Consider the following 27,389-nt stretch of genomic DNA (forward strand, 5'->3'; position numbering starts at 1 on the left):
AGGGGAGGAGGGGAGGAAGAGGCTGGTCACAGAGGGGCTGGGTATCTCTGCTGGGAGGAGAAAGCCCTTGCAGAGCCCGCCCCCAGCAAGGTGGTAGGCTTTGCTGGGGCAGCTGGTCCCCTGGCAGTCCTGGGCTCTGGGAACAAAGGTAGGGAAGGGCCCCTCCCCAAGACCTGAGCCTCTGGGAGCTGCTGTTTGTCATGGCTGCTGAGCAGCTGTTCAAACAGGGAGCCTGGGGAAGCTCCATTTTCTTAATCAAATGTTCTCCCTCCCCCATGGAACCAGGGAGGGCAAGGTAGCCAGGTGCAGGTGCCTGGGCTGGGGCTGACGCCTAGCCCCAAAGGGATATCATGAGAGGGGCCCACAGGTGCCAGCATCAGCTGGAGCAGAGAGGGGCCTCTTCATCACTCCGACCCCAGGGCTGAGAACAAGGGGTTGGGGGGGAGGGAGGCGGAGAGGGAGGTGGTGATCACCTCTCTGCTGGTCCGCCCAGTGGAAGCATTCCTGTTTATTAAGCACCTGCTGTGTACCTCACTGTGTTAGGCCCCCCAGGTACAATGTAAACAAGGCTGAGTTTCCTGCCCTAGGGAGGCAGAAGACCTATCTGTACAAAAGAAGTCATATAATTACCAATGGGGAGTAAGTGCTGTAAAGAAGAAAAAAACAAAAAACAACAACAAAAACTAGAGGGCTCAAGATAAAGAATGATGAGGACAGGAAACTACTGATCTGATCTGGGAAAGCTCTGTGAGTAAGTGTTTAGGCTGAAGCTGGAGGATGAAGAAATCAGTCTTGTAAAGAAGAGTAGTCCAGGCAGAGAGCACATGGTGGGCAAAGGGCGAAGACAAGAAAGGGCTGGGCATATTTGAGGAATTAAACTAGGAAGAACAGCGTGGCTTGAACAGGAGAAGTGACATGGAAGGAGAAACAATTTGAGCTTGAAGAGAGAGATAGAGACCTGACCCCGGAGGGCCTCCTGCAGGGCATCCCAGTACGCTCGCTCACAGATGTTGTGCACTGCACAAAGTCTCCTGGTTACCACATTCTTGGGCCTGTGTGGCTGCTGTCAGCTCAGAGGAAGGGATGTCTTTTTGTCATTTGTCTGCCCAGAAGGACAAGATGTTATGGATAAGCCATAGGCAACAGTTTGGATTTTATTCTTTTATTCCAGGGGACGCCGTGATGGGTTTTAAGTGAGGAGGGTTATGATCGGATTTCCTTTTCAGAAAGATCAAGCCCACACTACTAGGTGAGGGGATGGGCCTGGGGCAAGAGAGGAAGCAGGGAGCCCATTCAGGAGGCAAGTGCAGTTCCATGCAGGACTGAGAGGGTAGGAGATGGCCTGGCTGGGGTAAGGTGCCACTCAGACCCCTTAAAGCTGCCCTTGTATGCTGGTCACTGCCAGCAAGCACTGGCATAGGAGTCTCACGTCCCAGGCCTAGCTCCTTGCTTTCTTCGTGACCCTAGATGGGTCACTTGCCTTGGGTGTCCTCAAAGAATGGTCCACCTTGCAGAGATGCTGTGAGCACGTGCTGTCGTTATTGGGGTCTGACTGTGAGCTAGTAGCAGGCAAGAACGAAAGTGGCAGAGAAGACAGGAAAGGTCCCCGGAGGGCTGCTGTGAGGAGTGTGCCTTGTCACAGGGAGCCAGGCCAGGCCAATACCAGACTCCATAGAAGTCAAGACAACTACAGAAGGTGATGAGTGGTAGGACAGAAAAAGCCAGGGCTCTGCCACAGGGGAAGGTGTGACTGTATTTTCGACTGGGTGGGGAGTCCTTTGGGAGGCAGAGCTGAGGACTGAGGGGGCCAATTATGGGAAGAGTGAAGGCAGAGGGCTAGAGCAGGTGGGATCTGAAGCGTTCCGGATATAGCGAAGGGGCCAGAGAAGGAAGCGAGGAGACAAGAAACTGAGGCAGGCAGGGGTGTCAGACAACCCAGCATGGAAGTCAGAATCTTATTTTAGGAGTACAGTGAGGCATTCTAGAACAATGGAGTGGTCAGTGGTTAGGCCTGTCACAGGTTGGGGGGCTGGCTGCTGAGGCCTCCTCTGTGGGAGACCAAGGCCCAGCGCCAAGAGGGTTCCAATCACAGGTATAGTTAAGTCCTTGAGAGGAGCCTTGGCCACCCCCCTGTTGTGAGGATTTAGGAAGGGAAGTTCAAGACAACCAGAAGCCCAAGTTCTGAAGAGGGGTGGGGCCTCTTCCTCAGGTTCATACGTGGAAGTCAAGATCCCCCCAGACTATGCCCCTGGCTGCAGTCTCCAAGCAATAAGATGTAAAATACAGTGTAAGGGTGTGTGTGTTTATGTGTGTGTGTGTGTGCGCGCGCGCGCGCGCGTGTGTGTGCATGCACACGCAAGGAGGCGTGTGTGTTGGAGGGGTGTGTGGTAGAGTCAGAGCTTTCTGGAGACCCGTCCTGCCCCCCCCCCCCCACCAGGTAGTCACCACACTGACAACAGATGCAAAAATCCGTCAATTTTATACAGTTTGTGGTTCAGAAGCAACAATATGCAAAACGGTGGAACAGTCTGGGCTGCCCCCATCCCACCTGGACACGCCCACTCCTGTCCCCCAAGGGGCAGAGAACCCAGGACCCCTGCCCGGCAGAACCCAACTTAGTTACAGGCCCCTGGGAGGGGCCAAGCCCTTAGGGGTCAAGGCCGGGAAGGAGGGGGCCCAGCACCTTAGGCCTCTTCAGGGGCCCGCTGGTTAACTGGAACTGTGCATGTGTGTGGAAGGTAGGGGAACGACGGACCGGAGGCAATTTCTCCCCCAGGCCAAGGGTGAGGAGCAAGTAAAGCTGAGGAGAGGGCTTCGCGGGACAGGGTTCCTCCCCTCCAGAGGGGTTTTCCTGGACACCCCACAAGGCACTACTGACCCAGATGTAGGATGAACGCCCCCAAACCTCTCCCATCCCCAGCTTGCCTGGTTCTCCCCGCCCCACCTCCCACTGTGGTTTAGGGGAGGATGAGTTGAAAAGGAATCTGGAGCCCCGGGCTCAGCAGCGCTCCGCAGAGACAGCCAGGCACCAGCAGACCGACTGGCGCTGGCCAGGACCCTCTCCCGCTGCGCTGGGCTCCTGGGGTCCCTTGGGGGGGACGGGTACCCGCCCCTCCCTTCGCCCCCTTTCTGCACAGGCTGGATCGAATAAATAAATAAATACCTTTCCCACCCGCCCCGCCCCTACAGCTGGCTCTCCTCCTCCTCCAGGGAGCGGTTGAGTCCGGGGATAAACTTGAGCAGCCTCCGGCGGAAGCTGCGGTACTTGGCTTTGCGCAGGCCGGGGCCGCACAGGGCCTGCTCCCGGGCCTCAGTCCAGAGCGCGCCCGGCGCCCCGCCGCCGCCGCCGCCGCCGCCCCCGGGGCCCGTGCACCGCACGCTGGCGCTGCGGCTCAGAGCGGCCCGGGGCGTAGACGCCGGAGCCTCGGCTGGGCCCGGGCCCGGAGCGCGGGCGGGGGGCGGTGGCGGCGGCGCGGGCGGCTCGGCGCCCCCGAAGAAGCACGTGTGGTAGACTGCGTCGTCCGCGTCGCCCCCGGCCCGCCGCGCGGCCCCGCGGGGACCCCCGGGCGCGGCCAACAGGGGCCCGAAGGGCAGGGAGCCCGGGAGCAGGCCCGCCCCGTACAGGCAGGAGCGCACCGACTCCAACGTGTCGTAGATGCTCGGGTCCTTCACCACCAGGCCTGCCAGGGAAGAGAGGACAAGAGGGCGGGCCGTCAGAGCGCCCGGGGAGGGGACCTCTGCTCCTTCCTCCGGACCATCTGACCATCCGTGTGGTCCCCTGGCCTAAGCCCCACTTCCCTCCTCTATAAAACAGGATTCTCCACTCAAGTCCTTAGGAGGACCGGCCGGGGCACAAGGGCGCCGAAGGTATTTGAAACCGGCTCAATGAGCCTCGCCGCTCCCATCTGTGAAATGGAGATACTAAGGCTTTGTCGAAGGCCATCATGAGAATGAACTCAGAATGCGTGTGCAGTGTAGTAGCCCAGCGCAGCGCTGTGCCCGGAGTAGTAACCTCTCTCCATCTAGGAGAGGGAAGGAACGCTCTAGTTCTGAGGGGGAGCGTTACTGAAGGGGGGTGTGGGTGGGGGCGAGTTCCACTCACCGTGCACCAGCCGCTGCTCCTGCACCATCAGGGACCTGTATTCTCCCCACTTCTCATACAGGGTTTGCTGCAAGAGACACCCCCCGGCCCCCTGTCAGCAGATAGCAAGAAAGCAGGAGGTGGGAAGAGACAGACTGAGGGGGCGGGCAGGACACAGAAGAGATCTTAAGATTAAAAGCAGGTTTGGACAGGTAAATAGGCCCCTAGGAAGACTGATGCTGGAAGGGGCGGGGGCTGGGGGAGGAGAGGGCGGAGGGGGCCATTATCCGGGCTCTCTTACCTTTAGGTACTGCAGACGGGCCTCCAATTCTGCCTTCCGAATTGACGTCCCATATAGAGTTTCCAGCCTGGGGAGGTTGGGGAATCAAAGGCTGTGTGAACCCACAGGGTGTGGAAAACTGAGAGAAGCTGAGCTCGGGGGATCCTCAGGGACCGCGGCACCCGGACCTACCTGAGAACATTTCCAGATGCCTTAATGATGTCAACGATCTCTCGATGCCGGATGCCTTCCACGTTCAGGCCATTGACACTGGCAATGGTGTCCCCTGCCAGGCAGAGAGGGGGGTCAGTATCTGTTCCTTGAGGCACAGCCGAAGAATTCTAGCCCCCTACCGGAGCCGGAAAGGGTCAGGGTAAGAACCCCACAGAATGCTCGTGAGCTCCCTCCAGCCACTCCTCATGGTTGTGGGGGAAATCTCGTCCTGGTCCAGCAACCCCGCTGCAGGAGTCAGGCCCTCATATGCCCACACCTTCGCCCCACCCTCAGGAAACTGTCCCCAAAGGCTGAGCCCTCTCAGATACCCTGGGCTGCCCTGGGAGCTGGTTACTTCTGTCTAGCCCCCACGGGGTCATGAGACTCTGCAAAAAGGGAGGGGTCAGGATGAGCAGCACAGAGCTGGGACCTGACACCAGCACCCCGGCATGAGAGGCCTCAGCTTCTGAGAGCCTCAGCCACCAAAGAACCTCCCGACTTGAGGCAGGGGAAGCCACCCTCTCCGAGGGCCCACTTCCCATCTGTAAAAAAGGGGGCGTGGATCCCTACGGTGGCTACTTCTGGGATCAGCAGGGAGAGTGGATGTGAAGGTATTGTGCAAAGTTGAAGTATACCAGTTGGCCAGCAGGGGCTGCTGGTGAGTGGGCACGGAGGTGCAGCTCAGGGAAGAAAGTGGTAACCGAATCGGGGGAGGGGCAGTGAGTTCATAGGGTCTCGATCCCCTCCCTGGGACCTGGGGCTCTAGATTTGGCCAATCCCAAGGGTCCCCTACTGGAAGTATCATATCATTTCCTTGTTAGAGGAAGGAGCACAGGTACCCCAGAGTTGGGCCAGGTCGGTGTGGGATCCGTCCTGATCTCCAATACCAAGCAGATCTAAAGGAACGTAGCCCCTTTCCCAACTCCTGCCCTGGGCTGGATGGCCAGATTGCCAGGAGGAAGGAAAACAGCCACAGCAACATCTGCCATTAACCAGGCCCTGGCTCTGTGCCTGGGGGAAACCCCAGGCATGTTACTGCCCCCATTTTGCAGATGGGACTGCTCGATATCACACAGTAAATGGCATGTTTGCTTGGATCCAAAGCCTAGATTCTATCCATTCTTTTTTTTTTTTTTTTAGATTTTATTTATTTATTTGACAGAGAGAGAGATCACAAGCAGGCAGAGAGGCAGGCAGAGAGAGAGGAGGAAGCAGCCTCCCCACCTAGCAGAGAGCCCAATGCAAGGCTCGATCCCAGGACCTGAGATCATGACCTGAGCTGAAGGCAGAGGCTTTAAACCACTGAGCCACCCAGGTGCCCCGATTCTATCCATTCTTCTTTTTGGCCTTCTCAAAACAGGAGGAGGAAGGGGAATTGATTTCAGAAGACATTTCTCAGCCCCTCTGCTTGGGAGTAAGGTCATCCCACCTTCCCGGAGCCCTGTGTCCTGGGCTCAGGCCTCACCTGGTGTGAGCCCAGCCAGCTGGGCAGGGCTGGACTCATGAACCCGGCAGACAAAAGTCACCATCTCCACGCGCTGCTCCTCCCGGTGGTGAAGGCCGTAAGTCTGTCAGAGACAAGGGGACGATCCGCCAGGGCTGTGGCAGGGGCCAGCCATCCCTGGCCTCCCGATCCCTCACTCCCTCAGTACCCAGCTTCTCCCACCTGGATCTCAAAGCCGAAGGTCTGGTTCTCTTCCTTCTCCAAAGTCAGCACTTTCCTGCAAGGGGACACAGGGGCCATTCAGGACTGTCACGATGAAAAGGAACTTGCTGGTCCCATAGTGTGGCCTTCCACTGATGGTGGGTTCTGCTCTAGAACACCCAGGCAGGACTCATCGGTCTCCAGCCACAACCCACTCTCATCACGGGTTGCTGGAATGCCCGTCCCAATCCCCAGGCCAGATCAGCTTCATGGAGCCACAGAGAATCAATCTAGCCTCTGGGGCAGGGAGGCACTGGAAATGGCTGGCCCCCAGAGGGAATGGACTCTTTGAGCTTTTGAGCCACTCCTCCAGCTTTCTAGCAAGCCCTAGAGTACCACTCACTGACTTGCTGAGGCCCTGAATTCGGGCCCCAGCCCTGAGCCTCACCACGGCAGCCTTGGGGAGAGGGCTGGCCCCACCCCTGGAGGCCAGTCACGAGGCTCAGCCCAGACCACAGCTGCTCCTCCCAGCTGCAGCGGGCCAGCCCACCAGATGTGAGGCTGGGGGGAGGGGAACCTCAAGGCCGCCCCTTCCCGCACTGAAGGCCTGCCCACTGGACACAATGGTCTGGAGCCACTCCAGATCCTCGCCTGCTGAGGGAGCCCAGAGTTTCCTCTGCCCACCCCCACCCCCTTCCTTCCCGCCCCGCCAGAGGCAGAGTGAAAGCAGCCTCCAGAGGCCCCTTCAAGTCTCTGGCCTCAGAAAGGCCCTGGAGACCCAGGCCCACAGCTCCCAGCTTGACCCAGATGCCCCCAAATGCTGACCAGCAACTCCCAGCCCTAACTTGAGCTCCTCCCCACTGGGAAAGAAGGCCTTTCCCCCCACTGTGTGTGTTGTGCGTTGGGCTGAGGAATAGGGTGACTGAAGTTGTGTGTTACCCCAGCGCTCTCTGGGTTTCTGCAAGTGTTGGCCAACTTTTTTTCTGCAAAGGGCAGATAGTACATATTTTAGGCTTTCTTTGGGGGCTCCATTTGGCCCCTGTCATAGATTGTTCTTTGTTGTTATTTTTACAACCCTTTAGAACTAGAAAAACAACTCTTAGCTCAGGGGTCCAACAGGCCAATCTGGCTAGCGGGCTGTCGTCTGCTGATTCCTTTTAGCAGCCAGGCCCCAGTCTGCATGGGACTGAGCAATGTAGGGCCTGAGGTCGGCGCCTACTTCAGCCCTGGCCCCAGGATGGGGGCAGCAGAGGACTAAGCTTTTGGAGGCAGGGGTCGCTGGATTCAAACAGCCGGATGCCAGCCGGGCTAGGTTCTGGGCCCTAGGGTGGGCTGGGACCAGGAGAGCTCAGGGGAGCTCCCCGAAGACTTCCACTTCCTCCACCTCCCAGATCTGGATCTCCCTGGGGAGGGGTAACTGGCAGGACTGGGGGTGGCATGAGGAGCACCTGATGACTAAGAATCCCTACCTCCTTTCTCTGCCACCCCCTTAACACAGCCCACACCCCCACCTGCCCCTCACTCCTAGCGAGGGAAGCCTGCTGAGAGAATGACTCCCACTGGGCCGAGAGCTGTGTCCTGCTGCTCTCCACCCCCAGCCCACCTGACCCTTGGGGACCAGAGCAGGGGCTGGGGTGCTGGCGACTCACCGCTGCTGTTCGGGACTCTGGCCAAGATTCTTCCAGCGGAATCCTGAGCCCTGGGTGGGCAGATACAGAGGAAGGAGCAGGTGAGGGGGACTGTCCTCGAGCCCATGCTGACAGTCCTACTCTGGGAGGTCCCTCCCCTGGGCTCCAGCCCTGGACCTAGCACCTCACTTCCTGTCGCCTGCCTGTCTGGTGCCAATTCCATACCTGCTTTGGGGCCAGTGTAACTATTCGCCAAGCGCCGCTGCGGCATCACCCCACAGAGCTCTCCCTAAGGCTCTACCCCATAACTGAGACCGTGGGAACACAACGGTCCTACCGGGTTCCAGATGCACGGACTTCTAAGCATTGTGCTAGCCCAGATGGCGAGGGGGGCAAAAGGGGGACTCATTAATCTAGATAGAATAGTCTCTACCCTCAGGGTGCATGTCTGCAGGACTCAGAGCCCTCAGACTCTGAAAGCTGAGATAGGGGCTCTTTCCAGATGTTCCCAAAGAAGGGCAGGGGGACCCTGGGCTTGCTTATCAAGGTACTCCAGAGACACTCCCCACCACCACCACCAGTTGGGCATCTCCTCCTATTTTCTCAGTCACAAACAGAGACTTGGGGGAGCTGGGGTCAGAGACCCAGGTATGGAGGGCCGCAGTTCCAGCCTGAACATGAAAAGTCAGGGGTCAGTTGGGCCACCCCTCCTCCCCCAAACTACAGGCCGTTTCAGGGACCAACTGTGGATCCCAGCGGTAGGTGGCCAGTTGCACCCAGCTCCACCTGGGTTTCTCCACGTTGCCATATATTTTGTTGCACTCTTGGACAAAACAAACAAAAACCAGACCTCAAACTTGTCCTTAAGTCTCACTATACTTAGGAGAGAGACTGGGAGGGTTTTTTTTTTGGGGGGGGGGGTTGTCAGAGCTGAAGATTCCTGCTTTCTTGGGACCCTGGAGCAACTAGTCTCTCTCCTTTCCTAAATTATTGGCCCTTGGAAGAGGCTGTGCCAGACCAGCCCCTGTCCCACGAGCCCTAAACAGCCCAGGGCCTTCCAGGTCGGGCCCTAGTTAACCCTCCCCCCAGGCTGCCCCAAGGCTAGGAAGAGAAGTGAGCCCTCTTTTTCCAGAACCGAAGACTGGCCTCAGGGGTGGGGGCAGTTCCCAAATGGGCCAGGGTGGAAGGACTGGGCAGCATAGAGAGAGACCCCTTTGTCTTTCAACCCGATTTTCATAAAATGCAAATTCTCAACAAGCTGTTCATTGTATGGGGGGGAGCCAAGGGCCGGGGAGGTGGGGGGTGTGCTGAACGGGGAAAGGCCACCAGCCCCCCCCCCCCCCAACCTGGGTCTGTGTCCTGACTTCTGAGCGCTCAGGTCCCCACAGGCCAGAGGAAGAGCCCCGCAGAGGGGGCGACTCGGAGGGCGGGCGCGGCTCGCATCCTTCCTGCCCCGCAGGCGCCCTGCGACCCCTCCCACCGCGTCCGGTCGCGGCGAAGTCCCGGGAGCCGTGCCCTCGCGCCCCGCACCTCCGTCGCGGGGCAAGGCGCAGGCCCGGAGCCCAGCAATCCGGGCGTCCCCTCGGAAGGGTGAGCTCTCGGGAGCCCGCCTCGCCGCACGCACTTTCTCGTCCACCCGCCTCCCTCTCCCCTCACCCGGGCTCTGAGACCCTCAGTATGTCCCGGCGAGCGGCGGGACGCAGCCCTAGGCCTCCGCGCTGCAAACTGGAGAAGCCCAGGCGAAGGGTCCCGGGGGCCTCGAGACGCCAGGGCGCGGGAGGCAGGGCACAAGGGTGCTGAAAGCCAGATGGAGTGAGCAGGAGAAGGGGGTGCTCGGGAAGGAGAGGAGCGAGACGCGACGGCTGCGCGTGGGGAGCGGAGTGGGGGGCCGACGAGATCCGGGGCGGCGTGGAGGCGGGGGAGGCTTAAGCCTTTGGAGGAGAAGGCCGAGGAGCCTGACCAAGGGACAGCAGGTTCAGAACGTGTCGGGGGTAAGAGCGGGCTGGGGAAGTAGGTGGGGGACGCGGTGGTCCCCGAGGAATATGTCGTGGGGTCAACGGGCACAGAGGCGGGATGTTGCGGGGCTGAGCGGGTCCCGGGGAAAAGACACCGGAGGGTACCGAGGGCTGGGGGGCCGTGGGAGTTGGGGGGTGGCGACGCACCTTTCGGCGGGGCAGGGTGCCCCCGGACACGGCGAGCGCGCGATACAGCTCAGCCGGGTGATAGTCCTCCAGCGCCGCGTACAGCTCGTCTCCGGGGGCCCCAGAGCTGGCGGCAGCAGCACGGGGACCCGAGGCCGGGGTCGGGGCTGGAGTGGAGGGAGCGACTTCCGAGTCGGGAGCCCGCGCCGCGGGATCCGGGGCGGCCGCCGCCTCCTCTTTCTGCTGCAGCTTCCTGAGTCGGCGGAGGGTCATGGCTCCAGCGCCCGGCGACCGGCGACCCTCGGAGGCGGTGTCGCGCCGCGCGACGGGGTTGCTTGCGGCTAGAGGGTGCCAGCCGGGCGGGCCCCCGGTCGCATCCCTTTATAGGATCGGCGAGCTGGGCGGGCTGGGGGGCGGGCGGGGAGCGGCCTCGGATGGCCTCGCCCCTAGAGCGGCAGGCCCCGCCCTCTGGGGGGCCGCTGCCCCGGAGCCCCGCCCACGGCGTTCGCCGCCCCGCCAGGCTGGGAAAAGTCTAGGGACCTGAACACTCACTGGGGAAAGCCTAGCCACGAAGGAGGGAAGTAGGACGTCCTCGGGCGGGGGTCTCCCGGATACCTGACGTGTTTGTGTGTGTGTAGGGGGGCCTCCCGGATACATGGCAAGAAGATTCTAGGAGATCCAGGGGGCTGAAGGAGACTTTGGGCAAGGGGAGAGTGGCAGCAGCGCTGTGCAGGGGTATGGACAACGGGTGGGGTGAAGTCCCAAAAGAGGTTAGAGATACCCCTGACTGTGCAGAAGCCCCTAGGGAGTGAGGGTCAAGGATATCCCCTTTGCACAGCTGCTGGAGAAGAGGTGACAGAGGCTCCCTCCCCCCTCAAGGGGCAAGGAAAGCAGTGGAAACCCAGCAGCCCTGGGTGTGGGCGTAATTCTGGCCTGTCCCCTCAGAGAGTCAGGAGTGGTCCCTCCTGGATAAGCCTTTCCCTAGCTCCTGATGTTGGAGCTCAGACACCCCTTTTCCCAGCAGAAAGATCTTAACTATGCGTTGACTCATGGGGAGGGGAATGTGCCTGAGCTGAGTGGGTGCTCAGGGCTGGGGCAGGTGCTCCACCATTCTCTGACCCCCTCTTTGGGACCAGCCCCCAAGCCTCTCCCGCCCCCCACCCCACCCACTGCCTGTGTTACTGTGGCTGCCAGGCAGTGGGAGAGACTGGGATGGCCCAGCTGAAGTCGCTGTCGTCAGAGGTGCCCAAATAAGAAGTGAGAGGAGGAAGTGGAAGGCCAGTCTTGGCGTCTAAAGAGCAGCTAGCCACCACAGGGCGTCAGCACCACAAGCTGGGGGCCTCCACATCCCACCATGGGCCACTAAACAGAGGCTGGGGAGGTACGGTCCCATCTGTCCCTTTCTCCTCCGGTTTTCCCAAACCTGTGTTATGCCTTTACAGCTGACATTTATTGAGCAGTAACCCTGGGCCGTTCACATTGTAGTGTGTGTGCTGCGTTACATACATGTGTGAAGTCACTTGGTCTTCCTAATAAGCCTATGTAATAGGTACCTCACAGATGGGGACACTGAGGCCCAGAGAGGTTGAATAACTCGCTCTAGGCCCCTGAGTGGCAGAACCGAGACTCCAACCCAGGGAGCCTGATTCCAGAGCCTGGGATCCTAACCCCGCGTGATGCTGTCTCCTTCAGTTCCTCATTCGCCCTACATTTCAGCCCTGTTCCAGGCCACGTGCTGGCTGGGCACTGGGCTTACAGAGGCTCCAGGTCTGGTTACGCGTTCCCGTGCTAGTTCTGAGGGCCAGCATGAGAGGTACAGAGAGCCAAGTGGCCATATCTACTTGAAGAGGCCAGAAAGGGCTTTCTGTCTCCTGCCTGTCTCAGTCCGCAGGTCTGTCTCAGTCTCTGTGCTTCTGTGTCTCCTCGACTCATGTCACTGCCCCAGCCCCAGGCCCCTGGGGCCCCAGCCCCTGCAGGAGGTGTGGGTGGGAGGGGTGCTTCGCCACCCTTCAGTAATTAGCACAAGTCCAGATGGCAGGATGCTTGTTGGGTGGCGGAGGTGGGGGGGCACAGAGGGTGGGTTGGGGACTGCTGGGAGCCAAGAGCTAGCTCCCTTAGTGTCTTCCCCTCCCTCCTCCCTCCTCCCCCTTGGCACCACCAAGTGGCCATCAGCTGAGGGGCCGAGGGGGTGTTGGTGGGGAAACATGGGACTATATTGTGAAGCATGAGCACAGATGGACCCCTGGACCGTCTGCTGCCTGCTCCCAACAGACAGCATCTGTGGTGCGGGTGGGGGTGGGGTGGGGGATGGGGAGGCGAGAGGCGATGGTTTCTATTCTCTTCACTCCTGCGGCTGTCCCCGAAGGGACCAGCAAAAGGGCAACTTGTACAGTCTCTTGTGGGAAGGACCACCACCCCAGCTATCACAGAGGGCGACTCCACAGACACCATCTTGTCTGAAAGCCGAAGTGGACGCCTCAGGTATCATGGCACCAGTGTCTCGAGCCCTGTTAAGACAGTCCTCCTTCAGGCTGCCGTGGAGGCAATCTGCAGGTCAGTCTGCCCTTCTGCCTCCGAGTGAGGGCACAGCACCAGAGAACTGAAGTTCACACAAGTTTCCCCCTCCTACAGGCAGAGCTCCAGAAAACCCCCCGAGTAAGGGCGGGCCCAGAAGACAGCAATGTGAGGCTCATTGCATGATTACCTCAGATCCTAGAGTTGGAGAGCTGGAAAGGAAGGGTCTCATGGCCCCATGATGATACAAGGCAGTCCAAGCACACAGTGAAAGGAGGTAAACTGAGGCCAGGGAGGAGGGATGGTAGCGGAACGGGCACTAGAACCCACGAGATCCAAGGTCTCCTGACTCCAGGGACTGTTTAATTCAGCTGCTAGCAGCTCCCCTGAGAGCTCAGAGATCCTTGCCTGCTTCCTGCTCCACATCTCATCAGTTTCTCCAGGGAGGGGAAGGGGAGCCCAGGACGCCCCACTACAGGGTGGTGATGCCCTCTGGTGGCCATGTGTCTCTTGCTGGAAAATCTTCAAACAGGAGTGAAGGGCTGTCTGGTTCAGTGTCAGGCTCCGCCTTGAATCTGAGCAGGGTTCCCAGATCTCCCACGTCTCTTCTACTGTGCAAGAGGGTCTGTGTCCCACCGAGATGCCACGCTGCACTTTGGTGGTCACCGAGTTCTGGAGTCCCGCCGCAGTCGCAGTTCGGAGGTTCTGTTTTTGCTTTCCCCCAGGGCTGCTGTGCCGTCGTCGGGGAGATTCAACAAACAGTGGCAGACAGCTGTTGGGCCTCTGTGCTACAACCAGAGGCCAGACACGCAGGGACCTTGAAGCTTTGCATTCTCCCTCCCTCCACTCCTCCACGACTTCCTCCTAAGCCCGAGTCTCTTGTCTAGCATCTGTTCTCCCCATCCTATCTTCCGCAGCTTCTTAAGGCTCGGGGGTGGCAAGGAGGATGGCGGGGGGGGGGTGGGAAGGGGGGAGCATGCCGCACGTTGCCCTCCGGGAGGCCTCGTTGCAAATGCCCCAGGCTCTGGGACCTCAGACATGTGCACTCAATCTGTATCTTCTCCCCGAGCCAGTCTGTCTTTCAGAATGAGCTCCCCAGCTTTGCTTACTTTCCCTCCAGCTGCCCTGGTTCTTAGCTCTCAGGATAGGGCCTGCTGTGTGTGGTGGGGGTTCCTTCCACTCATGGCCAAGGCTTGAGGAAGACTCCTTCTCTTTGGGACAAGCCCCTGCTGGGATACCTAACAGTCACCCGGCCCGGTGGAGGAAGCGGGAAGAGCTGAATCTTGTCCCCACAGGTGGGCTCAAGCTCTAGGGAAGTTGGGGTACTTGGGGGCAAGAGCTCCAGCAGCTCGGGCTGCTCTGGAGTCTAACGCAGTGTCAGCTCGGGCATCGTCATTTGATTCCAGAATGGGGAGGATGAGTAATAGGTCACTGAGACTTCTCTCTGGGTACTGCCACTGCTCCTGAACCGGGGAGGCAGGGAGAGGGGGGGCCTTGGACTCAGCTGGTGCTCTGGTCGGGAATGAGGGCCTGGGCCCCCTGCCTGCAGGACACTGAGGGAGGCAGAGACAGCCGGTGGGCAGCTGACGGGGCAGGGAGTGGCTGTTTTTCTTAATGGCTCTCATGGTCCAACAGTTTCCACTGGATAGTGTCTGTGTGTGGTGCTGGGACCCAGGGGAGCCTGGCAGTGGGGAAGATGCAGCACGGCCCACAGAGCCAATTCTGGGGGGTCTGGGAGTAAGGGCACGGCAGATACAGCAGCTTATTTGCTCTAGATCGGGGTGGCCTCTGGGTCTAGTCTAGCCAGAGGCCTGGGACCACTTTGCCTCTTGGGTGGGGATGGCAAGGTGTCTCCGACTTGAACAGGGGAGACTGACAGAAGAAGGGAGGGTTGACTCCCCAGCTTTCCCCACCGCATCCATGCGCTGCTGTTAGGACACAGGGAACTTGTTGCTTTACCTTGGCTCCTTTCAGGATGTGGAGATAGTGAGGGCAGAAAAGGGCAGTCCTCCAGGACTCGGACACCCCAGCCCTCCTCCCTCTGGGCATGGACAACTGCTGGGGAGCTCATCCCCAGTTCCCTCTCCCGGGGCACGGGGTGGAGCACCCAAGTTTCCCCCACCTACTCCAAACTGACTTTCCCCCACCCGACTCCAGAATCAGCTCCCCTCTTTCCCTCTCTGCCTCTGGTTAGTTCCCAAACCTGTGTGTTCTTCCCCTTGTCTCTTCCTTTGCTCCAGCTGTTCCCGTGCAACCGTTGCTGCTCGCGACATCTGCGAGGTGATCTTCCCCGGACACGAACAGGATCACCTCATTCCTATTCCCTCCGTGAGGGAGCTGGAACCTCAGAGAGGTTTTAACCTATGGGCAACTCCACAGAAGCGTGCTGCTGAGAAACATTTGTGGAGGCCGAGCCCAGGCTCAAGGGGACAAACCACTGATGGGCAGAGTCTGAGGTAGCTGTCACAAGTGATGGCACTGGTGGCCCCCAGGATGAAGTCCTTTTTATCTCAGCATGGGACAGCCCCCTTGCGCTAGCCAGCCATAGCTGAGGACATCTGTGGTTCTTGAATGGTGACACCTCTAAAACCCTCTCCTCTTCTCAGTCAGCAGGCTGAGGCCTACAACAAAACAGAGATGTCACCTCTCTTGACCCCTAACTTACTCTCTGTCCTGTGCTCCTGGGTCATTCTGTATCAACTGCTCTCCTAGCATGTCCCTCGCTGCATTGTGGTTGTCTACTAGTCCAGTCCACCAGTCAGGGAGCCCCTGGAGGGCGGGGAAGCATGGGGTTCCCTAGGCACCCCGTCTGTGCTTCCATGACACGTTACATATAGTTCTGTAAGGGGACTTGCCAGACTCTGCCTTATTGTTCTTTCTGTACAAACCATCTCTCTGCCTTGAAGGGCAAGGACCATAGACTGTCTTTGTATTCTCTCTGCATTAACACTTTAAGGTTGCTCAACAAATTAAAGAAAGCCTAGTCCATCCAATTGTTCTTTAAACCTTCCTATCTTATTAGCCCCCATCCATGGGTCCCAAGGAGGATTCCTAGATGGACCCAAGGCTCTCTGCCATATTCCTTAAATCCCATCCTATCTGACCATGGGATGCTCAATGACTTCCGGAGTGTGGCGTCAGTTGTTTGGCTGAACCTGTCTAGATGTTGCTGTGAGGGTGTGCTTTAGATGTGATTAACATTTAAATCAGCAGATCTTGAATAAAGCAAATTACCCTCCTTTATGTGGATGGGCCTCATCTAATCAGTTGAAGGCCTTAACCAGTTGCAGTCCGTGAGGGAGAAGGAATTCTGCATCCGAATGCCTTCAGATCCAAGACTGCAACATCAATTCTTCTCTGGATCTCTAGCTGTCAGCCTGATTTCAAACCTGCCAGTCCCCACGGTCGAGAGTCACTTCCTCAAAATATCCATCCACCCAACCATCCATCCATCTCTCCATCCATCTCATTGGTTGGGTTTCTCTGGAGAACCATAGTACACCATTTCCCCCTCCTGCCACCTTCCTTATGCACCCCTCCTATGTTCCCGAGTGTCTCTTGAACTCTACTGCTTTACTTTTAATTTTGTTTTGGTTGTATTTTGCAAGCATGTTCTCCAGCCTGTAAAGATCAGAAGACAGGACCTGGTGGGGACAAAAACTGACAATGTGTGAAACAAAACCCCAAATGATACACTATTCAAAAGAATTCAGGTCTCCTGTGTCATGGGCCTTACAAAGGCGAAACATTGTTAGCAACTGTCAAGGGCACACAAAGGGGTACCCCATGGTTGCCATTCTTTAAGGATGGTAAAGTTGAAGCTGCAATCCACAGCCTAGTGGGTTTTTTGTCCATGCCTGGCCAGATGATGGATTCTTCACAGGATGGCTTTTCGACAGGGTTGTGATTCCCTACAAGCCATGTCACCTTTCTTTCAACAAAGAAATGCAATAGTCACAATACCTTGCCACTTCAGAAAGATATTTGGACTTGTGCTATTATCTCTGTCCGCAAATGAGTTACGGGGAGGGCACAAGGACAGTTTAATTAGCAGCTAATCCAGGTTACCGGGATATGTGCCAAACTTAAAGCCAATTTTTAGAGGTCAGTTACTTGATTTTCTCCAGCCCAATAGTCTCAGATGGGAGAACGATGGAAAACTCTGGATAACAATCAGAATTTTTATTTTTTAGATTTTATTTTTAAGTGGTCTCTACACCCAATGTGGGGTTTGCACTCAACCCAGAGGTGGAGAGTCACATGCTCTCCCTACTGAGCCAGCTAGGTGCCCCAACAATTTGAATTTTTAAATCTTGACAGGTTGGAGCCATGAGCACATTCTCTGGTAAAACTTAATAGGGCAACTTTACAGGTCCTGCACTTGAGTTCAAAAAAGCAGCTTCCCGTGGATGGGATGAAGGAGGTGGCCGGGCTTCACTCAGCCCATGAGATGGAAGTCCCAGGGTCCTCAGATGGGACCCGCAGGAGTCAGGCACAGTGTCATGTGTGTCCCAGTCTGCACTTCAGCTAATGCCCGAATGGGATGCTACGTGCCCTTGCCGGCCCCAGGCTTTTGCGACATTCAGCGGGGCGCAGCTGGCAGGGCAGAAGAACATGGAACCATGCGGGCAGGACAGCACACAGGCCAAGAGGCCACAGTCTGTGGTCAGACATCCCAGGTCCAACGTCTTTTCCACTCCATGAGCTCCATGGACAGCTTACTGACTTCTCTAGCCTTCGGTTCCTAATCCACAAAGGGAGGAGAGTAATGCCCACCTTGCACGCTCTCTGAGGATAAGGGCAGTGAATATATGTAAAGCAGATTAGGGGCACTGCTTAGCAATGAGCATCAACGTTAGTCAACACCACTAACTGATGGAAATGGAAGGAACCTCCCGGCACGAGAGAGTAACTGCTCTCGCCTGCCCTTGGAGAAGATGCCCGGAGGCTGCCTGGCTCCCCATGACGAGGGGCTTGCTACCGAGCAGGTGGCCTACAGGGGAAGGCGTGGGCCTCCCAGTAAGTGGCAGGGGGCTGCAGGGGAGCCCAGTGCCTGACACCAATGCACCAGGCGACCTCTAGGGTCCCAGCTACACTTGAGCTTCCATGACCCCGAGGACTTGATATCTTGGGTTCCCGTGGCCTAGAGAAAGGCATTCACCGCCACCCACATGCTAAAAAGCCAAGCAGCCACTGAAGATTCCCATCTCCAGGTCACCTACGTGCCCCCAATTCACATTTATTCTCTAATTGACAAGGGGGAAAGCACAAACCCAGCAGAGCTCTTCGGCTGCCTTCAAGGCTAGGTGGTTGGTGATGCACTGGGATCAAGACCCTCTTTTGTACAGATGAAAAGGCTAAAAGGCAAAAGCAGCTACAGACGAAGCCTGAGAAAAGATGAGTGGTTTGCTCCCACTCCCTCGTCCAGGCTAGGCCAGGCTGCCCGCCGTGTGTCAGAGAGGAAAGAGGGCTGTGTTCAGACCAGCTCCTCTTCTGACCCCGTGACCGTGACCGGCTGTGACTGGTGCACGTGGGAGGGTAGCACCACCTCCTCACAGAGTGTCTGCCCCCTGCCCTCGCCCCCGACCAGAGCTGGGCAGTCGAGCTACACACACAGAAGACAGCGGGCACCAGGAAAGCTCTTTGAATAAAACTTTAATAATGTACAGCAGAAATTGGACAGGCTCATTCTTATATTAAAACAAAAGATTTCCTATATTACAACTTATTTACATTTGCATACTGAAGAGGTAAAGTGTCTAAGTGGCTATTTTACAGTCCTTTCTAATAAAATGTACAAAAACAAACAGAAGTACCGAGAATGCCGTTCGGGGGCCTTGATGGCGACGTGAGAACGGGCTTGGACTTGGTCTGTGAATCCAGAATCCAGAGGTGCAGGTAGCCCTATGGATCAGGGTTAGCCCCAGGGGCCAAAAACCACGGCTTTAGGCTTCAGTGTCTCCCCAGCTCTCCAACTCCTAACTCCTGGTGTTAAGAGCAGTGGGGAAGAGGGTGAGAACTTCCCCAAAGACTGCTGAGTCTTCCCCAAGGTGCGGTGAGGCCAGAAGGGCCTCCCGGGGAACAGGCCAGTGGCTTGGGAGGCCCTGGGTCGAGGAGTGTTGGCAGATCCCAGAGGCTGGTTGTGACTGGGGCACGGGAATCTAAGTTCCATCACCGCCTCTACCCTGCCAGGTTCCGCTGCAGGGCAGACAGGCGGGGGATGGGGGGGCATAGGGATCAGCAGGGATGGGGAAAGAAGGTCCCCCTAATGACACAATTGGTATTCAAGGGAAATCAGTCAGTAGCCAGTAAATTGGCCCAAAGGGTGAGGCAAAGATCTCCTTTAATGCAAGGAAAAAAGCAACACATCGGGAAAATAAATAGGAAGACCAGGAGCATTTGGGAGACCCATGTAAGCAGGGAGAGGCTCGCCCCTCCTCCACAAGCTTTGGCAGAAATCACTGGGCTGGAGGAGGGCCCGCTCTCAGGCTGCATACATCATGTGCCTCCCCTGGGGGCAGGAGGGGGGGCTTAGAATGAATGCAGTGATTTAGGGTCTCACTGCCCACCACCGGGCTCTTTGGGGTGGGGAGGCACCCTGCTCCTCAGTGGTCTTCTCTGCGAGCAATCATTCCAGGCTCAAAAGGCTCTCAGAACCAACTCTACAAACATCTGCTCTTGAACCAGGCACCCACTAACTGGGGTCAGCCCCTTCTTCAGTGCTCCAATAGGGGGCCCACGCCTGTCTTGCTTATGTATAGTATTCCAAGCGCCCAGCACAGTGCCTGGCACACAAGAGGCACTTGGCAAACATCTCGTAAATAAATGCTGGAGGGAAAGTTGCAACCAGCTGAACAATGCACAGAAGGCTAGGGCCCTGATGCAGAAACCACTCACAGAACTGGGGGCTGGGGAGGGGGACACAGTGCAAGACAGACTGACCTCCAGGGCAAAGAGGGAGGAACTCTCGCTGCTCAGTGGGAACAGGCTCAGGTGCAAGGACAAACATTTCCAGTGTGATTGAGCTGTGTGCGTTTGATTGAAGCTTTTTTTTTTTTTTTTTTTTGCGGTTGTTTCGTAGGAATTTCTTTAAAAACAAAGAGATTGAGAGGTAATCATCACATAGAGATGGTTTTCCTTTTATAAACACTTAATAATATTTAAAAAAAGTTAAAATTCAGACCCTTCCAATAAAATTAAGAAAGAAAAAGAAAGAAAGAAAGAAAGAAAGGAAAGAGAAGAGAGAGAAAGAAGGAAGGAAAAAAGAAACAAACAACCCAAATCACTCCAGTTAAAAAGTTATGGCTTCAAAGTTATTATATACCTAAGATATGCTGAGCAAATCACCACCCACAACCGTGCTTCTAGACGTCATTAAATACTATACTCAGGTTAAAAGAACAGATTTGGCTCGGGCTGTTCCCTTTCATAGGGCCCCTGAAGTGGGTGCAAGTCTCACATCTTCCCTCCACCGTAATCAGATAATCCAGTAAAAGACCCATGCAGATGCCTCCCTCCCACCCCGGACTCCCTCCCCACTCCTTGCCCCCCTCTCCCTTCCCCACCCTAAACCCATCACCACCAAAAATATACACTGCTGTTTCCAGAATCTGGGATATGAAAGACAGATGTGACATTCCAATCTGAGTCCCAGGATCTGGGCTTCAAATCCCTTGGCCCTTCCTGTGCTGCTGAGGACGATGCCCTTGGGCTGGCTCATTTCCCACGGCTGCCACTAACTGCACCGCCTGAGACTCCACCAAGATTCTTTCCCCGCCCACCCCCACGCCTCACATTTGGACCCAAAAGCCTCGCCTGACATGGACAACTGGGCCAGCTTTGGTTCCACAGTCTGAAGTGGAGGTGTTGACATGGGGTGGGTGGGGCAGCCTGCTGGGCAGGGAGCCCCACCACGGCATGGGGGTCCTGGGGCGGGGAGGGGCCAGGAGTAAGACCTCTGGGAAGGGCACCAGGGAAACCAGACGCTGCTCACTACCGAACAGAGGCACCAGCACGCAGAGACGGCATGACAACCACACCCCCGACCTGCACATGCACAGAAAGCTCAAGCAGGTAAGTGCGCACCTACAGACACACACATACACACACACATATGTGTAAGAGCGTGGCACGGACCAGGCACAACAGGGGACGCACCTCGGCACATGCACACACACACGGCTGGACAGACAGGCAGCAGATCCCGTCTCCACTGGCGGGCCCTCCAGATGTCCGCAGGAGGGAGGAGGGGAGCCTGGGGCCCAGAGCTGCCTGTGAGAGGGCGCTGTCCTCTTGGTGCCTCTGGGGTTGGTCCCTGGAGGAAAACCCTCAGTGCTGCACGACACTGGCGCCCTGGCGACACTCTGCTTCGTCCAGGCCCTCCAGGCCGCCCGCCAGCGCACCGGGGTTGCGGGACTTCCCACCACAGCCGGCTTGAGTTGTGGCATCGAGTTCTCCGCACCCTTCGCTCTCAGAGTCTCCATGCCGTTAGGAGGTAAATATAAAAGGTGTCTGTGTCTCAAACCCAACATGGGAGTGAGGGAGTCTCCCGGGCTCGGTCCCTCTTTCGGGCCAGGACTCCTGGCCACAGAGGGCTGGGCAGAAATGAGAGGTAGGCCTCCATCGTACGCTCAACGCGGCAGCTCTGCGTGTAGTTCCCACTGCCCAGGGCTGCGTGCAGGGGAGGGAGAGGCTTAGATCTTCACATCTTCCTGCACGCTGAGCTGTGAGAGGGTCTTCTTAATGCGCAGAGCGGTCAGGCGGGCCGCGCCATTGGCGTACCAGCACTCCCGCATCATCTTCCCCATCACCCGTAGAGCCTGCACAGGGAGACCCAGACGGCGTCAGTAGGACCCTCACCCCTGCCCTGGAGAGGCCTTCCCGACCACCTTCCTGAGCCCCAGGACGTCTGGGGCAAGCTTCCTTCCCCTTGCTTCCTCGGGGGCCAGGAGAATGCTGTGCCTGGAGAGGGGAGATGTGCCCTGCAAGTGCCCTCGGCCAGCCATCACCGGAGTGCTCTGGATGGGGGTCCCAGAAATAGCCAGGGCTCCGAAAATCACTTCTGTCGGGCTGAAGACTCCCTCTGCATGATTCTGTCCTAACTGGTTTTCTAAAGCAGCACGTGAACCAGGCATAACAGGGGCGCCTCTGGGCATGCACACATCTGCGAGCCCATGGCTCACAGGCACAGACTGGGATGAGGAGCAGCAGCAACAGGGCCCCTGAAGGCAATCCTGTCAGAGGCAGAAAGCTACACTGCCACTGCCTGGACTACACAGGCGACCACCATGGTCAGGCCAAGAGAAGAGTTCTGGAAGGTCGCCTATGAACCTCTACTGGTTCCTGAGGGCCATAGAAGTCCCCAGTGGCTACCCTAGGCCAGCGGTTTTCAAAATTTCAAAGACTGACCAAAGGGTGTGTGGAACAGGGGCAGTTAAAGACCAGCTCTTTTAACCTCACCCTCATCCTCAGAAACCCTGACCTGAGGGCTCCAAGGAACATTTTGGAAAATGCTGCTCTATTATGCAACAGGAAGACATCACGTCAAATGTGAACTGAATGATTTTGTTCTTAAATGCACCAATGCCCCCTAGTGGTTTTAATGCCTAAAAGCAGCACCATGAGGACCAAGGAGGCCCACATGCACTTGGTTCCGCAAACCCTGCTCCTGGGAAGGCTCTAAGACCCCAGAATGCCATGTTTATTAGGAACCTGCATTATAAATTTGCTCTCATTTCAATTCCCCCCCAAATGCTGTCCCCGCCCCCACTTCAGATGCCACCTCGCCCAAATTCCAACCCTACCACCCTCCTCCCTTCTGAGTTTTTAGAAAAGCCGCCTCCCTCACAAACATGCCTTCTCCCTAAGTCCTGTCCTGCCATTCTTCTACATCCAGGCTAAGCTTCTTTCCTGGATGCCTCTTCTAGGCTCTTCCACAGAGCTCAGCTCACCCCTGTGGTTCCAGAGCCATTTTTCTAGTTAGACAGGTCTAACGCTTCCCGCTCAGTTTTTGTTTCCGTCTCTTGTTGACCACCTCACTTGGCTTGGTCCCCAAGACACAGATTTTTCTTCTTCTAGGCTCTCGATTTGCAAGGGAACCCTACAGTGCCCAGGACAAGGCGCCGTGGCCCCTCAGGGCTTACTATACGACAGCACATGGTTGTATATAACTGACACACTCAGAGGTTACCGCTGGGCACAGCCTCCTTGTTGGAAAACCCTTTTTCCTTTTTTTTAAATTAGGAAACCCTTTTTCTAAAGTAGAAAAATCAGGCAGATGGAAAAGCCATAGGAGGCAGGGAAGCTTCCTACCTCATAACTCTGCCACCAATTGGGGATGTTGGGACGGAGCTTCTGGTCACATACGACCTTTCGCATTTCCTCAATGGAAGGGTCAGAGGGCACTAGGTCATAATATGGCAGCTGATATTCTTCATGGACTCCTGGGAGAAAAGAAAAATATCCACCTGAGTTATCAATAGAAGGAGGGCAGTACTCAAAAACCTACAACACCACTTCCACTGTGATCTATAAATACCACTTCCCACTAAGAGGAGCCAGGGCTCCCTGGAGAGGTGGGTGGGTTCCAGGAAGGGGATAAGAGATACATGAGATTAGCCAGGAGTATCTTTTCCATACGAAAACAAGCAAACTATCAAAGACTACTAAGGTCATGTCAAAAGGCACAAACTTGGAAAGCTCCCCTGTGGCCAAAGATGAGAACATTTAAGCAAAAGTAGGGCTAATTAATCACTTCAATGGAAGCAAATATTTTAAATCCACCAGTTCACGATATTTAAAAAAAAAAAAAAGGGACACCAAAAACCTCAGTCACCTTTGTAGAGGGAACAAACTATTTTGAAAAACGGTAAGTAAACATAAAGATCAGAGTATTTTTCCTTCCTTCCCTATTCAAATTACATTTCTTGGTAACTAAACAACTAGGGGAAATTTCTCTTTAAAAAAAAAAAAAAATCCAGGGGTGCCTGGCTGGCTTAGTCAGGAGAGGATACGACTCAGAGTTATGAGTTTGAGCTTCATGTGTGGAGTAGAGTTTACTTAAGAACAAATTATTGTTTAAGAAATTAAAAAAAAATAAAAAATCTGGCTAATATTTCAGGATTGACAGTATCAGAATATTGGCATTTTTCAACCTCTAATGAATATGGATTTGGACAATGATCACTGATGGCTATTAACATCACAAAGAAGACAGAACCAGCATTATGTGCCTGGTAACAGAACAACTTTGGGGGAAAAAACTGTGTGTGTGTGTGTGTGTGTGTGTGTGTGTGTATAATTCTCATCATTAGATGTAACTATCACAGGAAATCCACAGGAATAGAAGAACATGTGAATGCCAGGAAAAGGTAACTGGCAAAATCTAGATAGGAAAACTACAAGGCAAATGACCTAGATTCTCCAATGGAATAAACTGCAAAGGAAAAAAAAGCAGAAGGGGGACCTGTACATTATAAGAGACTTAAGATGTGTGTCAGCCAACTGCAGCTGATGGACATTATTTGGGCCCTAATTTGAACAAACTGTCTAAAAAATCTCAACCTGCACTGGTTAAATGATAATACTATTCACTTTTAAAGTGTGATAACAGTGTCATGTTTTTAAGTTCTTATCTTTTAGAGCTACAAACTGAAATACTTTCTTTTTTTTTTTTTTAAAGATTTTATTTATTTATTTGACAGAGATCTCAAGTAGACGGAGAGGCAGGCAGATAGAGAGAGAGAGAGAGAGGGAAGCAGGCTCACTGCTGAGCAGAGAGCCCGATGCGGGACTCGATCCCAGGACCCTGAGATCATGACCTGAGCTGAAGGCAGTGGCTCAACCCACTGAGCCACCCAGGCGCCCATACTTTCTGTAATAAAAAGCTAATTTAAAAATTCCAAGGTAACTTTCCCTGCCTTTTTCTAGGAAAAATTCTACTGTTCTTAGCTAGTGGGGCAGATCTATAAACAGAGTCTGACTTGATAATTATCTAAGGGGTAGCTGAGAAACTATGCTCTGGCCTCAGTCAGCCAGTGTTTGAATCCTAGCTGATTAGTGTGACCTTGGACAAATTACCTAATTTTGCTGTGACTCATTCTCATCTGTAAAATTATGAAAATAATAGTACCCACCTCTTAGGATTCTGCAGGACAGATTCAGTGAGTTCATACACAGTGAGTAGTGAGTAAGTATCATTATTACTAGAATACTCAGCCCCAACTTCTGGGGAAAAAATTAACTTATTCACAGTTTAAGACCTGTGTGACCAGATTTTTCTTAAATCTGTTTTATCTGTATATAATGATGCATATTTCAGGGGTGCCTGGCTGGCTTAGTCTGTAGAGCACACGACTCTTTAAAAAATATATAAAATAAAATAATTATTATTATTTTTTGTCAGAGAGAGTGAGCGAGAACAGGCAGACGGAATGGCAGGCTGAGGCAGAGGAAGATGCAGGCTCCCTGCTGAGTAAGGAGCCCGATGCGGGACTGGATCCCAGGACGCCGGGATGATGACCCAAGCCAAAGGCAGCCACTCAACCAACTAAGCCACCCAGGCGTCCCAAGCACACGACTCTTAATGTCAGGATCATGAGTTCAAGCCCCATGTTGGGGGCTGGGGGGTAAAATTTGCTTTAAAAATAAATTTTTAAAAATGTTATATGTGCAATTCCATGAATAATACCTGGGTGCCTGCTCCATAATATGAATCTTCCCAAACACACAAGAGACGGAGAAGGTGAGTAAAACAGAAGAGCGTTCCACTGGAAGACTTACCAGTTCTTTTAAGTTCACTTAATTTTAATTTATTTCATTTCCACTGACCTGGAATCTTTTACATCAGAGACAAATGGCTGAGGGAAAGATTCTAGTGGTTCCTGAATTTGTTCACATGGCAGAAAAGTTAGAAGTCATTGTATAATACTGATGTACTAAGCTAATGATAAAAAAATGTTTCCTGCTAGATCTGATACTACCTTTTACTGGATTCTGATATAGAGGAGCAGTGCAAATGCTAAAGGTGTAAGAAACAATTACAGAATAAAAAACCTAACTCATTTTGAGAAAATCCTGTATGTTAATAAACTTTCTGTTCCAAATTCAGAAATTACCACCATTATCTGATCAGCACTATGGCCTGAGAGCTGGTGTCAGAACATACTCCCTGCCTCTCATGGAAAGGGAAGCCCTGCATTAGTCCTGGGCTATTCCTGCCCGGGGCTTTCCCAAACTCTGAGGATAAGGACAATGTGTTTAAAAAAAAAAAAGAAACAAACAAACAAAAATGTAAGCCAAATAAGCCTCCAGAATGGTTACTACAATGTAAAACACTATTCTACAGGGGCACCTGGATGGCATGGTCGGTTAAGCATTCATTCAACTCTTGATCTCGGTTTAGGTCATGATCTCAGGGTCCTGGGATTGAGTTGGGCTCCAGGCTGGGTATGGAGCCTGTTTGAGAGTCTCTCTCTCTCCCTCTGCCAACCCCTGAACCATTAGCGCACTCACACTCTCTCTCTCAAATAAATAAAAATAATTTAAAAAATAAATATAATTTTGTAAAAAGCACTATGCAACAGAGTCGACACACCTTTAGTACAATCACCTCCAAGATTCCCTCATCTTTGATGAGGACCCGAGGTGTAACGGGCTCTGGCACTAGACACCCAATAGGTTGTAAAGAGAAAGGAGACACAGAAACACCAGCCCCCTCAGGTGAGCACCCTCAATGGATCCGGCAAGCTGGACTGGCATGGGGGAGCAAGAGAAGGCAAAAAAGAAGGGTACCTCCAGAATTGCATCTCCGAGCAATCTCCCAATACACAAGCCCGAGGGCATAAATATCAGCACATTTGAAGGAGTCGAAGTGCTTCATGTTAATGGTTTCATCAAGCACTTCGGGGGCCATGTATCTGCAAGAGCAAAGGAAGTAAGATCACGCCAAGAAAACGATGATTTCTTCATTTAAATTCAAGTAGTGGTTCAGGGGCCCTCTGAATGTAGAAAGGCATCACCCCAAGAATGCTCCTTGGGGAGCAGGAAGTGATCAATTCTCTTTACTGCAAACTCCCATGTTTTGGATTTGAATCTAAACACTTCAGCCGGGGCTGGGTGATACTAGGCTGCTCTTCTTTGTACCTCTATTTTTTAACCATCGAGATGTAAGTGTGTTTTGCATGTTCTGATTTCCTGACAGTAGTAGTTGTTCTGTGGATCACAGGGCAGTAACAACCCATAACATCTGGTGGTCACTGGGGTCTTGGACTTAATTGAATGTAGCCACAGTGATGGGTTGAGTTTAAATTTCACTCTGAACTTCTTTTGTTATCTTGCCTAATTACAGATAAAAATGAAATTAATTCTAGGTGATTGTTAAAGTCTTCCTTGGTTAAGTAGTACTACTCGAGCCACTCCCCTCACCCCTTAGCAGTCCCCACACCTGAAGGGCAATGGGGGGTCACCTCAGGCCTCACACTTTGGGGCCTAGGTAGCTGTACTCATACAGGTCAAGAGGAAGGAGGAAAGCAGCAGCACACCTGAGTCAAATTCACTGAAATCTGGCAGATAAATAGATCTCCTCTTCTGTCCCATTACAAGACCACTCCGTTTCCAACTCATGAAATCAATCTACAATCCTAATTCCTTACTCCTTCCTTCACTTCTGTATGAAACAGGAAGCAGACCCATAATCCTAAAGGTGCCCCCACTCTCCACCCTAGGTCACCTCTGCTCGAGGCAGGCAAACCTGCTCTGACCCCAGAGCAAACATAGCCCTGTGTCAGCACAAGCACCCTTGGGACTACACATTCTTCCTCCCTGCCCCAGCCAAGGCTGTGGCCTGCCCCCTCTCAGATCTTTCTCCAGATTCTCTCGCTCTGCTGCC

At 54.5% G+C, this 27,389-nt stretch overlaps 2 protein-coding genes and 1 long non-coding RNA gene across 5 annotated transcripts in view; 1 reads left to right on the top strand and 2 right to left on the bottom strand.

Annotated features, from left to right (window-relative positions):
* Window positions 1-2,460: 2,460 nt before the first annotated feature.
* Window positions 2,461-10,339, bottom strand: TAMALIN (trafficking regulator and scaffold protein tamalin). The gene is made up of 8 exons (XM_047740894.1): window positions 10,010-10,339; window positions 7,869-7,918; window positions 6,241-6,295; window positions 6,040-6,142; window positions 4,554-4,647; window positions 4,383-4,449; window positions 4,103-4,169; window positions 2,461-3,680 (listed from the first exon to the last, which is right to left on the bottom strand). Exons 1-8 carry the CDS (start codon window positions 10,259-10,261, stop codon window positions 3,184-3,186), a joined length of 1,185 nt encoding a protein of 394 aa, XP_047596850.1. The 5' UTR covers window positions 10,262-10,339; the 3' UTR covers window positions 2,461-3,183.
* Window positions 9,352-18,191, top strand: LOC125106613 (uncharacterized). Of its 2 annotated transcripts, none has more exons than XR_007129369.1 (4): window positions 9,352-9,437; window positions 12,620-12,779; window positions 14,743-14,958; window positions 16,823-18,191. It is a non-coding gene; the product is annotated as an uncharacterized LOC125106613 (long non-coding RNA). The 2 variants fall into 2 exon arrangements; XR_007129370.1 differs by lacking the exon at window positions 9,352-9,437 and adding an exon at window positions 11,288-11,369.
* Window positions 18,192-19,573: 1,382 nt separating this feature from the next.
* ACVR1B (activin A receptor type 1B) overlaps window positions 19,574-27,389 on the bottom strand; it is a 34,435-nt gene continuing 26,619 nt past the window's right edge. For both annotated transcript variants that reach the window (XM_047740892.1, XM_047740893.1), the window contains 3 exons: window positions 26,294-26,418; window positions 22,814-22,944; window positions 19,574-21,321 (listed from right to left, as the gene is read on the bottom strand). In XM_047740892.1, coding sequence (XP_047596848.1) covers window positions 21,196-21,321; window positions 22,814-22,944; window positions 26,294-26,418 — 382 coding nt within the window. In that variant the 3' untranslated portion in view covers window positions 19,574-21,195. The remainder of the gene's footprint in view (window positions 21,322-22,813; window positions 22,945-26,293; window positions 26,419-27,389) is intronic.

This window comes from Lutra lutra, chromosome 8 (genome assembly GCF_902655055.1).
Source record: "Lutra lutra chromosome 8, mLutLut1.2, whole genome shotgun sequence".
In the NCBI taxonomy this organism is placed as follows: Eukaryota; Metazoa; Chordata; class Mammalia; order Carnivora; family Mustelidae; genus Lutra; species Lutra lutra.

Bases quoted from the DNA above. Each gene is read 5' to 3' on its own strand.
- TAMALIN (XM_047740894.1), bottom strand. From the start codon at position 10,261: ATGACCCTCCGCCGACTCAGGAAGCTGCAGCAGAAAGAGGAGGCGGCG. The intron at 4,648-6,039 runs GTGAGGCCTGAG...TCTGCCTGGCAG, and splicing joins GCTGGCTGGGCTCACACCAG to GGGACACCATTGCCAGTGTC. The intron at 4,170-4,382 runs GTAAGAGAGCCC...TGTCTCTTGCAG, and splicing joins CCCGTCTGCAGTACCTAAAG to CAAACCCTGTATGAGAAGTG.